The 12,358-nt window shown below is 39.1% G+C and overlaps 1 protein-coding gene across 1 annotated transcript; it reads left to right on the plus strand.

Moving 5' to 3' along the window:
- Window positions 1-10,624: 10,624 nt before the first annotated feature.
- LOC111537420 (keratin-associated protein 4-12) lies at window positions 10,625-10,990 on the plus strand. Its single transcript, XM_026450069.1, has one exon. The coding sequence runs from the start codon at window positions 10,625-10,627 to the stop codon at window positions 10,988-10,990; it is 366 nt and encodes a 121-aa protein (XP_026305854.1).
- Window positions 10,991-12,358: the final 1,368 nt, after the last annotated feature.

Genomic DNA, 12,358 nt, shown 5'->3' on the forward strand with positions numbered 1-12,358 from the left:
GCCCCAGCTGCTGTGTGTCCAGCTGCTGCAGGCCCCAGTGCTGCCAGTCTCTGTGCTGCTAGCCCATCTTCTGGCAAACAACCTGCTGCAGGACCACCTGCTGCCACCCTAGCTGTTGCATTTCCAGCTGCTGCCATCCTTCCTGCAGTATCTCCAGCAGCAGTAGCTCCTCCTCCTGTGGCTTCAGCTGCTTCAGGCCCTCCTGCTGCATCTCCAGTTGCTGACACCCCAGCTGATGCCAGACCACCTGCTGCAGAACTCAATGTTTTCAACTCAACTGCTGTGTGTCCAGTTGCTGTCATCCCAACTGCTGCCAGACCACGTGCTGCTGCCCAACCTGCTTGTAGTGCATCTTGCTGCTAAGACTCTCATCTGGACTCACCCGATTCTCATCAACCAGCATTCTTGATGTAGCTCATCTATGAGCTGAGTCATGGGAAGCTAGTTGGAAAACTTCAGTTCCAACCAATTCTTAGATTGAATCTGGGCTCCAAATATATGCTCCCCCCACATTTTACCTCTCTACCAAATGAACATGAGTTGTAATTTGCTCCAAAATCTGTCAACTATCTTAATTGAAATATTTGCTCTCTGCCATAATTTCTCATATGGAGCTATTCCATTTTAAACAAATATTTACCTAAATAAATATTAAATAAATTTTCAGGCATAGAAATATACAGATACTGTGTCTCATTATTTTTCTTTTTTGGGTGTGGTCATCATCAGTCATTTTTCTGTTGTTCTTCTCTGCAGAGGTGCCACAGCATGTAATTTCAGGGGCACCACCTCTATTTCCTCAGCACACTTTATTCTAATATACAATGGTGGTTTCTTAGAGCAAGCAACTGGAACTCTCTTCTTGAAGAGTTTCTCTAGCCAAGGGGCAAGCTCTGGACTGTAGAGTTAAAGCCTCTCGGAACAGCACTCAACAAATGAGTAGGGGTTGGTGAACACATGCTTTAGTTATTTCTCCTCCAGTTCGGAGCATGTTGTACCAGCCTGTCAGAAGTCCTCAGAGACACCAAATTCCAGCTGCCTACAGGGCTATTCTGATCATTAACTCACCTTGTATTCACTTCCCTCCCTTTCCTGGAGCATTTTTTGTGTTCCATACAGCACTTCTTGGGACCACCTCCCAAATATACTCCTGGGTCTGCTCCAGTGGGTACCCAATCTAAGACACTAGTGTTCCTAACCTCAGTATTAGTGCCCTTCAAAACATTTTTCCTTTTTTATTGATATATAATAGATGCACATATAAAATTTTGATATATCCACATAATGTGTAAAGATCCAATCAGGGTAATTGGATTATCCACATCACAATGTATCTTTTCTTTATGGTAGGAACATCTGAATTATTCTTTTGTAGCTACTTTGAAATGTTTAATAGATTATTGTTAACTATAGTCATCCTACAGTTATATTGAATACTAGGTCATATTTTTCTCTCTAACTTATATTTGTACCCATTAATCAACCTCTTCATTTCTCAAAGGCACCCTCCTCTGATTCTGATAACCAGCAAACTATTATTTATCTTCATGAGTTCCATTCCATTAGCAATTTGTCTTTCTGTGCTTGGCCTATTTCACATAACATAATTAAATCATTTTTATACAATATCAGTGGTTACCCTGGTGTCACGGTCAACTCTTGAGTATACTGTCTACTAAATAGGTAAATGTTCTAAATATTTTTCTCCCCCTCCTCCTCCTCCTCCTCCCTCCTCCTCCTCCCCCTCCTCCTCCTCCTCTCTTCTTCTTCCTTCTTCCTCCTTCTCTTTCTTCTTTCTTCTTCTTCTTCTTCTTCTTCTTCTTCTTCTTCTTCTTCTTCTTCTCAGTTTTGGCACAGTTATCTCTGAACTAGTTGTCTTTAATCTCTCTCTCTCTTTCTCTCTCTCTCTCTGCTTTATTTATTTATTTTGAGATGGAGTCTTGCTCTGTCATCCAGGCTGGAGGGCAGTGGTGCCATCTCAGCTCATTGCAACCTCCACCTCCCAGGTTCAAGCGATTTTCCCACCTCAGCCCCCCAAGTAGCTGGAATTACAGGTATGTGCCACCACCGCCAGCTAATTTTTGTATTTTTAGTAGAGATGGGGCTTCACCATGTTGGCCAGGCTGGTCTCAAACTCCTGACCTCAAGTGATCCATCTGCTTCAGCCTCAAAAAGTGCTGGGATTACAGGCATGAGCCATCACACCCGGTCTTCAGTCTCTTTTTCTTCCACATTATTATATCTGAAGGATAAGGCAGAATTGCCATGTTAGTAACTTCTATTCTAAAAGAAACTGTGTTTAAGAGGTGTGTTAAGTTGGATTCACTCAAAATAGAACCGGAAACAAGGATTCTTGGATGAGTGGTTTATAAGAAAATGCTCTCAGGAGAAATCAGTAAGAAACTGGGAGGCAGAATAGAGGAGTTAAAGAACCTAAGGCAGAACATGGTTTTTGTTGAATGATTTTCTCTTCTGACCCCATAGGAAGCTCTAGAGTGTGAATAGTATCACAGCCCCATCTTTCTGAGAGGCAAGGCTGTTGGAATTTTGCACTCAGACATCAGTTACCACTAGCTCTGGGTCAACCTGTGGGAGAGGAAGAAGATTCGAAGGTGGTCCAGTCCTCCAGATGAGGTATCAATTAGGTAAACATAAAAAAAAAAAAAAATGAACTTCTAAAGCCACAACAAAGCAATTAGTTTAAAGAGAAAAAAGTGCATAAAAGAAAAAAATTACAGCTGTTCTGTGTAATAAAAGAAGTACCATTTAGGTAGACTTGAGGCAATCTGTGTGTGTGGTTCTCTTTCACTGTTTATTATTAATAAATTGGTCTATGCATATTTCTGCCTCTTTTTCTGCACAACAGGAGGGCACATGTTATCAGGGGATCATACAATTGAAAAATTAAATTGATATTCTCCAACAAGATTTTTTATCAAAACTAGGATTCTGTCTCACAGCAGAAATAGAAAAATGTGTAGAAGGAGGCATATTTGAACCTAATACATCTAACATAAGAGCTGTGAATTGCAACAGCCACTGAAATAGAAAGTCCTCAGTAAACTGCATCTCATGAATTGATTTAAACTTATTTAAAGGAAGGGACTTAAACTGATAGGGAAGTTCTATATAGAGTATAGCCTGTGCACTTGGGAATTAGACAGAGTTGGGACTGAATTCTGACTGTAGTACATACCAGCTATGTTCTTGTACATGTTAACTATCTCAGCCTAGGCTTTCTTTTCTTTAAAGAAAGGATCACAATAGCCACAAAACGTAGTAAGGATGTCATAAATATTCAATGAGATTGGCAAGTAAAAGCATGCTCCTCTTTTTTTTCCCAATAGTGCTCATATATCTTTTTTAAAACTTTTTATTTAGAAAAAACTATAAATTCACAGAAATTTAAAAAAAAAAGTACAGCAAAGTCCTATGCACCCTTCACCCAGTTTTCCCCAGTTGTCACATATTCCATCACTAGAGTACATAGCAAACTCCAGAAACTGACGTTGGTAAAATTCACAGAACTTGTTCTAGTTTTATCAGTTTTACATGCACTTATGTGTATGTGTATGTGTATATGCATGTATATGTCTGTGTATGTTTGTCTGTAGATGTGTGGATAACTTAGAAGGAATGGATGAATTCCTAGAAACATAATACCTACCAAGACTGAATCATGAGGAATAGAAAATCTGAGTAGTCCAATAATGAATAAGAAGATTAAAGTAGCAATAACAAACCTCCCAGCAAAGAATAGTCCAATACCAGATAGCCTCACACGTGAATTCTACAAGCATCTGAAGAAGGATTAATGTCAATCCTTATCAAACTCTTCCACAAAAAGTGAAGAGGAGGGAATACTTCCAACATCTGTTTATAATGCCAGCATTACTCTTTACCAAAGCCAGATAAGGACACTACAAGAAAAGAAAATTATAGGCCAATGTACTTTATAAATATAAATGCAAAAATAAAAAATACTCAACAGGATACCAGGAAACCTTATTCAACAACATATTAAAAAGATCATTCACTGTGATCAAGTGGGATTCACTCAGGTGATGCAAGGTTAGGTCAACACACATAAATCAATAAACATGATACGCCACATTAATAGAATGAAGGACAAAAAGCATTTGATCATTTAAGTAGATGCAAAAAAAAAAGCATTTTATAAAATTCAAAATCTTTTAATGAAAAAACTCACAACAAATTACGTATAGAGGGAATGTACCTCAACATAATAAAGGTCACATATGACAAACCCATAGCTGACATCACGCCGAATAGGGAAAAATTGAAAGCATTCTCCCTAAGAACTGGAACAAGACTAGGATGCCCACTTTCACCACTCCTATTCAACACAGTACTAGAAGCCCTAGCCAGAGCAATCAAGCAAGAGAAAGAGATAAACGGCATTCAAATTTGAAAAAAGAAAGTCAAATTATTTGTTTGCTGAATGAAATTGGACCCCTTTCTCTCACCGTGTACAAAAATCAAGATGGATCAAAGACTTACATGTAAAACTTGAAACTATAAAAATGCCAGAAGAAAACTTAGGAAAAACTCTTCTGAACCTTGATCTAGCCAAAGAATTCATAACTAAGATCTCAAAAGCACAGGTAACAAAAGCAAAAATTGGCAGACGGGACTTACTTAAACTAAAAAGCTTCACACAGCAAAAGATGACATGATCTTATATCTAGAAAATCCTAAAGGCTCCACCAAAAAACTTTTGGATTTGATAAGCGAATTCAGTAAAGTTTCAGAATATGAAATCAACAAGCAAAAATCAGTAGCATTTGTATACACTGATAATGATTCAGTTGAATACCAAATCAAGAAGGCAATCTCATTTATAATAGCTATAAAAATACTGACGAATATATTTATTGAATGAGGTGAAAGATACCTGAAAGGAAAACTACAAAACAGTAACAAAAGAAATTACAGACAACACAAACAAATTGGAAACATCTCATTCTCATGGATCAGAAGAATTAATGCTGTTAAAATGACCATACTACCCAAAGCAGTCTACAGATTCAATGCAATTCCTACTGAAATACTAATGTCATTTTTAAAGGAATTAGGGGGAAAAAACTCCTAAAATTGATAGGGAAGTGAAAAACAGAGTCCAAGTAACTAAAGCAATCCGAAGGGTTGGGGTGGGGGGAAAGCTGGAGGCATTACATTACCTGTTCTCAAATTATATTAAAAGGCTATAGTAACAAAAACAGCATGGTTTGGGGTTAAAAATAGACACATAGATCAGTGGAACAGAATAGAGAACGCAGAAATACAGCCGCAAGCTTACAGCAAACTGATTTTTGACGCAGTTGATAAGAACATACACGGAAAAGGCTATCCTGTTCAATGAATAAATGATGCTGGGTACATTGGATTGCCTTTGCAGAAGAATGAAACTGGATCCCTTTCTCTCACTATGTATAAAAATCAACTCAAGATGCACTAAAAGCTAAAATGTAAGACATGAAGCTATAAAAAATACTAGAAGAGGCCGGGCGCGATTGTTCATGCCTTTAATCCCAGTACTTTGGGAGGCTGAGGCAGGTAGATTGCTTGAGGTCAGGAGTTCAAGACTAGCCTGACCAACATGGTGAAACCCCGTCTCCACTAAAAATACAAAAATTAGCCAGGCATGGTGGTTGGTGCCTGTAATCACAGCTACTCCGGAGGCTGAGGCAGGAGAATCACATGAATCTGGGAGGTGGAGGTTGCAGTGAGCCGAGATCAAGCCATTGCACTCCAGCCTGGGCGACAGAGCAAGATTCTGTCAAAACAAACAAACAAACAAACAAACAAACAAACAAAAAACAAACAAACAAACAAAAAAAAAAACTAGAAGAAAGCCTAGGGAAAACTCTTCTGAACATTGATCTAGCCAAAAACCTCATGACTATGCCTTCTAAGGCACAGGCAACAAAACAGAAAACAGGCAAATACGATTTATCTAAACTAAAAAGCTTCTGCACTGTGAGAATTAAAGAAAGAGGAAAGAAACACAAAAGACGGGTTTCTTTTAGAGAAAACAACCCTAAGAGGAGGGTTTGGCCGAGTTAGGTTGGAGGCACACTCTTTTACAGACTAAGAGTTTTTAAGGATTTAGGGGTGGGAGAGCTTATTAGAGGCTTGGAAGGCTTCTGTGTCTCTTTGCTGTGCTTACCTGGGAGGGAAAGTTGTGTGTCTATTCCCATGCAGGCACAGTCCCTGAGTCTGCTTTTAACTTCCCTATCTTAATACATGTGAAGGGAAAGGAATGTGCTTATTAAGGCCCACTGTTTTACTGGAGCCCATTATAGAGGGTGAAGTTTGGCAGTTACCCAAGGGACTTTCCCCCTGCTTCCCTCTGTGCCTGAGCTGTCTTATCTGTGTTTTACTGTCTGCTCTTTCTGGCTGCTTGTAATTAAAAGAGAAGTGATTTCCTTGAAATGCATGAGGCTGGAAAGGGAGCTGGAACTTAAAGTGGCAGCGTTTGTCCAAGATGATGGTACTCCTGGTCTGTTGTGCACTGCAAAAGACATAATCAACAGAGCGAACAGGCAACCTGCAGAATGGGAGAAAATATCTGCAAACTATCCATCCATCCAACAGGGGATTCATATCCAGAATTTACAAGGAACTCTAACAACAAAAATATCACAAATAGTCCCATTAAAAAGGGGAAAAGGACATGAATAGACATTTTTCAAAAGAAGACATACAAATGGCCAATAAGCATATGAAATAATGCTCATCATCACTAATCATTAAATAAATGCAAATTAAAACCACAATAAGAGATCATCTCATATCAGTCAGAATAGCTGTTATTAAAAAGACAGAAATAACAAATGTTGATGAAGATGCAGCTGAAAGGGAACCCATAAACAGTTGTTGAGAAGGTAAATTAGTATAACCTCTACGGAAAACAGTATGGAGATTTCTCAAAGAACTAAAACTGGAACTACCATTTGATCCAGCAACCCCATGACTGAGTGTTTACCTGAAGGAAAAGAAATCATTATACCAAAAGTATACCTGGACACATATGTTTATCGCAGCACTATTTATAGCAGCAAAGGTATGGAATCAACCTAAATATCCATCAATGGATGCCTGGATAAAGAAAATGTGCTATATACAAACAGTGGTATACTCTTCAGCCATAAAACATAATGAAACCATGTCACTTGCAGAAACATGGATGGAACTGGAGGCCATTATCTTAAGTGAAACAACTCAGACATAGAAAGACAAATACTGCGTGTTCTCAGTTATAGTGGGGCCAAATGATGCGTACGCATGGACGTAGAGTGTGGAATGACAGACAACGGAGAGTCTGAAGGGCAGGGGTGTAGGAAGGGGTTGGATGATGAGAAATTACTTGATGGGTAGGATGCACGTTATTTCAGTGATGGATACTCTAAACGTCCTGACTCGACCATTATGCAACATATCCATGTAATAAAATTATACATTGACACCAATAAAATATTTTTAAAATGTCTGAATTGGAAAGGAAGAAGTCAAATTGTTTCTGTGTGCAGATGACATGATCTTATATGTAGAAAACCCTAAAGACTCCACTGAGAAACTGTGAGAACTAATAAACAAATTCAGTGAGGTTGGAGAGTATAAAATCAACATACAAAACCCAGTAGGTTTTCTATACATTAAAAGCAAACTAGTTGAAAAGAAATCAAGAAAACTATTTCATTTACAATAGTTATAATAAAAAAGTAAAATAAAATACTCAGGAACAAGTTTAACCAAGAGAGTGAGGATATCTACACTGAAAACTGTAAACACGAATGAAAGAAATTGACGAAAATACAAATAAATAGAATGATATCCTGTGTTTATGAACTGAAAGAATCAATATTGTCCAAATATTCTTAAAGCAATCTACAGATCTCATGCAATCTCTATAAATACACCAATGACATTATTCACAGAAATAGAACAAAAGTTCTAAAATTTGTATAGAACCACAAATAAAGAACATAGCTAGAAGCATCACACTCCCTGACTTCAAAAGAAACCACAACACTGCAGTAACCAAAATACCATGATTCTGACATAAACACAGACACGTAGACAAATGGAATGGAATAGAGAGACCAGAAATAAAGTCACTCATTTACAGCCAATTGATTTTCAACAAAGACGGCAAGAATGGGGGAAGGACAGTTTCTTCAATAAATTGTGTTAGGAAAACTGGGTATCCACATGCAGCAGAATGAAATTAGTCCCTTATTTCTTACGGTATACAAAAATCAGTTCAAATGAGTTAATGGCTTGAATGTAAGATCAGAAGCTACGAAATTTTTGGAAGAAACCACAGGGGGAAAGATTCATGACACTGGTCTTGGTAATGACTTTTTGAATATGACCTCAAAAGCACAGGCGATGAAAGAAAAATTAGATGACCGAGATTACATCAAACTAAAAAGGTTCTGCACAACAAAGGATACAACAAGAAGAGTTAAGAGATAACCTACAGAATGGGAGAAAATATCTATAAGGTATACATCTCATAAGGGGTTAATATCCAAATGTACAAGGAGCTCAAACAGCTCACAAACAAGAAAACAAAAACCTGATTAAAAATGGGCAAAAGACCTGACTAGACATCTCTCAAAAGAAGACATACAAATGGCTAACAGTTTTGTGAAAAAGTAATCAACATTACTAATCATTAGGGAAATACAAATCAAAACCACATTGAGATATCACCTTACTCCTGTTAGAATGGCTATCATAAAAAAGACAAAAGATAACAAGTATTGGCAAGGATATGAAAAAAAATCCCTTGTACACTGTTGGTGGGAATGTAAATTAGTTCAGCCATTATGGAAAACAATATAAGCATCCCTCAAAAAAATTAAAAATGGAATTACCATATGATCCAGCAATCCACCTCTGGGTACAGTATGTATCTAAAGGAAATGAAATCAGTATGTTGAAGAAATAACTGCATGTCCACATTTATTGCAGCACTATTCACAATTGTGAAGATATGCACACAATGCAAGTGTCCACCAACAAATAAGTGGATAAAGAAAATGCAGTATATACTCAGTGCAGTACTATTTGGCCATAAAAAGAAGGAAGTTCTGTCATTTGTGGCAACATGGATAAATCTCAGGGAAATCATGCTAAGTGAGGTATACCAGTCACAGAAAGACAGATAGCACATGATCTCACTCACATGATCGCACTCAAAAAAGTTGATATCATAGAAGTAGAGCAGAAAATGAAGATAACCAGAGGCTAGGGGTAGCTAGAGAGTCATGGGCTTGAGGAGATACTGGTCAAAAGATATATAATTATAGCTGGACAGGCGGAATGAGTTCAAGAGGTCTACTGTGTAGCATAGTAACTACAGTTAATGATGATATATTGTACATATTGTATTCTTGAAAAATTCTGACAATGGATATTAAGTGTTCTCACCTGGATATTAAGTGTTCTCACCACAAAAAAATGATAAGAATGAGAGGTAATGCATTTATGAGCTAGATTTAACCCTTCCACAATGTATACACATTTCAAAATATTATGCTGTACATGATAAATACAATATTATATGTCAATCTGAAAAATAACTGATTGTTTTTAATTTCACTGAGCTTGAGCTCTTTCTATATTCAGCACATCATGCAAGACACAGTAGCGGGGTTAGATAGATTCTTAAAAGCATTATACAGATGTTACACAGTGTTAAGGAGCCTGGGTGAAGCACAGACAGCCTCTCCTGGGACTGTTTGTTACAGCTGTTTGTAAATCTACAATTATCTCAAATGTCTTTTGTAAAAAGTGAAAACACACACCTGCATTATGTTAACAGACAGTTAGAGGCATTTTAAAAAACCAATGAGTTATGGAACAAAAATGGGACTATGTCTTCCAGAGTCTAATAGACCTGCCGGAGAGACATGACACAAAATATAGGAGAGCAAAGTATCAACTTAAGAAACTGTGACCTATTAGTAACACCAAGTATAAAAATGTAAGGATATAGAACATGACCCCAAATTTAAAACATCCAGGGAAACCCATTTCAGCAGTGTAGAGGTCACCAAGGCCACATGTAGGCATCGCTGTCCCTTTGCTCATGGCTTAATAATGACCCACAGACTAGGAATGCCACACTGAGCAGATGGGCTTTCCTCACTATTGGTCACTAGAGGGAATGCCTAACTGGAAGTGTGACTGACTGATCAAATCCCATTTTAGTAGAGGGTACCAGAAGCGAGAGTGAGAAATGCAATTCCAGATGCAGGGAATCACATGAACAGCCCTCTGTGGAGGAAGAGGAAGAGAATGTGGTCTAGAAGATGCCACCAAGGTGTGAATCATGAGAGAAGGCAGACATGATAGATCTTTTTACATCCAGACAAGAAAATTTTGTTTTTAACAAGTTTAAACCATTAAATGGGCAAACATTATTGTATAATTTGATCATCAATTAGTTATTAAGTAAACAAAAACAAGGAAAATGTGGTAACAACAGGACAGCTGGGCAGTATATAAGAGGCTGTGGCCCAAGGATACTTCCAAACTTGAGAATCTCATTCTTCTAGAAACTCACCCAGAACCTCCACCCTCTGACACCATGGTCAGCTCCTGTTGTGGCTCTGTCTGCTCCGAGCAGAGCTGTGGCCTGGAGAACTGCTGCCACCCCAGCTGCTGCCAGACCACCTGCTGCAGGACCACCTGCTGCCGCCCCAGCTGCTGTGTGTCCAGCTGCTGCAGGCCCCAGTGCTGCCAGTCTGTGTGCTGCCAGCCCACCTGCTGCCGCCCCAGCTGCTGCATCTCCAGCTGCTGCCGTCCCTCTTGCTGTGAATCCAGCTGCTGCCGCCCCTGCTGCTGCCTGCGTCCAGTCTGTGGCCAAGTCTCCTGCCACACTACTTGCTATCGCCCAACCTGTGTCATCTCCACCTGCCCCCGCCCCTTGTGCTGTGCCTCCTCTTGCTGCTAAATCTCTCCTTGTGATATTTGTCATACTATGAATGTCTTCATTAGTCATGTAAAATGCACTGTAGCCAGCCAGTCACTGGAAAAATGAACGCTTCTCTGCCAATTTGTCTCATGTGGCATTCAGAGTGGACATTGAGCTCTTCTAGGAAATGACAGACATAAACACATTCATGAAAATATGTTGTGCCAGGCCCCAATGCAGTTATTTTCAGATGAGCAGTGTCTTCATTCAAAGAGGACACTAACTATGATGATCTCATATAATATTGTTTTCATATATTAATAAACAGCCACTTCCCTAATACTGAAATCTCCTGATTTGTTAGTGATTTCATTGTGTCTCTGTGTGTGTGTGTGTGTGTGTGTGTGTGTTTGTGTCTTTACCTGTCACTTCACATCAAGGGCCATCTCTCTTCAAATGCAGGACAGCATGTTTAAGAGCCTGGGCTCTTGATTCATGTTACCTGATTGGAATCACGACTCCCCTAGGTATTTGTTGTGTGGCTTGGGGCAAGATGTTTAACCTCCTCAGGCCTCAGTTTTTTTCTCTGAGAATAGAGATAATGCATTATGTTCTTTAAATGTTCAGAGACATAACTCATGTAATATACTCACCACATGGCCTGGTACATAATGCAGTATAGGCTCTTAATGTATTCAGCTTCTGGCCAAGTGTGGTGGCTCCCATCTGTAATCCCAGCACTTTGGGAGGCTGAGTGGGTGGATCACTTGAGGCCAGGAGTTTAAGACCAGTGTGGGTAACATGATGAAGTCCCTTCTCTACTGAAAGCACAAAAATTAGTTGGGTGTGGTGGTGCACACCTGCAGCCCCAGCTACTTGGGAGGCTGAAGCAGATGAATCACTTGAACCCAGGAGGAGGAGGTTGCAGTGAGCCGAGATCGTGTCACTGCACTCCAGCCTGGGTGACAGAGCAACTATGGCTCAATAAATGAAGGAACAAATACAAGTTCTGCTGTTATTATATTGAAACAGTACCCTGGGCTAGAATAATATCTTAGAATAATGTTCTTTTTGACAGAACAGCAAGAAAATTAGTATCATTGTTGGACTGTCTTCTATAACTCAAAATTAAGTTTTGGTATATGCCTCAAATGTCCCTTAAAAACTCCAGCAAGTTGAACACCATGAAGTCATCTACATTTTGTCTGACTGTATTTCTACTTCCAGTATGTTCCATTATTGGTTGTGGAAATTTTGAGTGTTCTCCCTAGCTCAAGTACCTTTTTCTTATTTCCTTCCTTCCCCCTCTCTCCCCTTCTAATCCCTTTACCTTCCCTCCACCTGCCCTCCCCTTTGCTTGCCTTCCTTCCTTCCTTCCTTCCTTCCTTCCTTCCTTCCTTCCTTCCT

Source organism: Piliocolobus tephrosceles, unplaced genomic scaffold (genome assembly GCF_002776525.5).
Source record: "Piliocolobus tephrosceles isolate RC106 unplaced genomic scaffold, ASM277652v3 unscaffolded_11206, whole genome shotgun sequence".
NCBI classification, from domain to species: Eukaryota; Metazoa; Chordata; class Mammalia; order Primates; family Cercopithecidae; genus Piliocolobus; species Piliocolobus tephrosceles.

Excerpts from the sequence above, each read along its gene's own strand:
- LOC111537420 (XM_026450069.1), top strand. The coding sequence starts at position 10,625 with ATGGTCAGCTCCTGTTGTGGCTCTGTCTGCTCCGAGCAGAGCTGTGGC.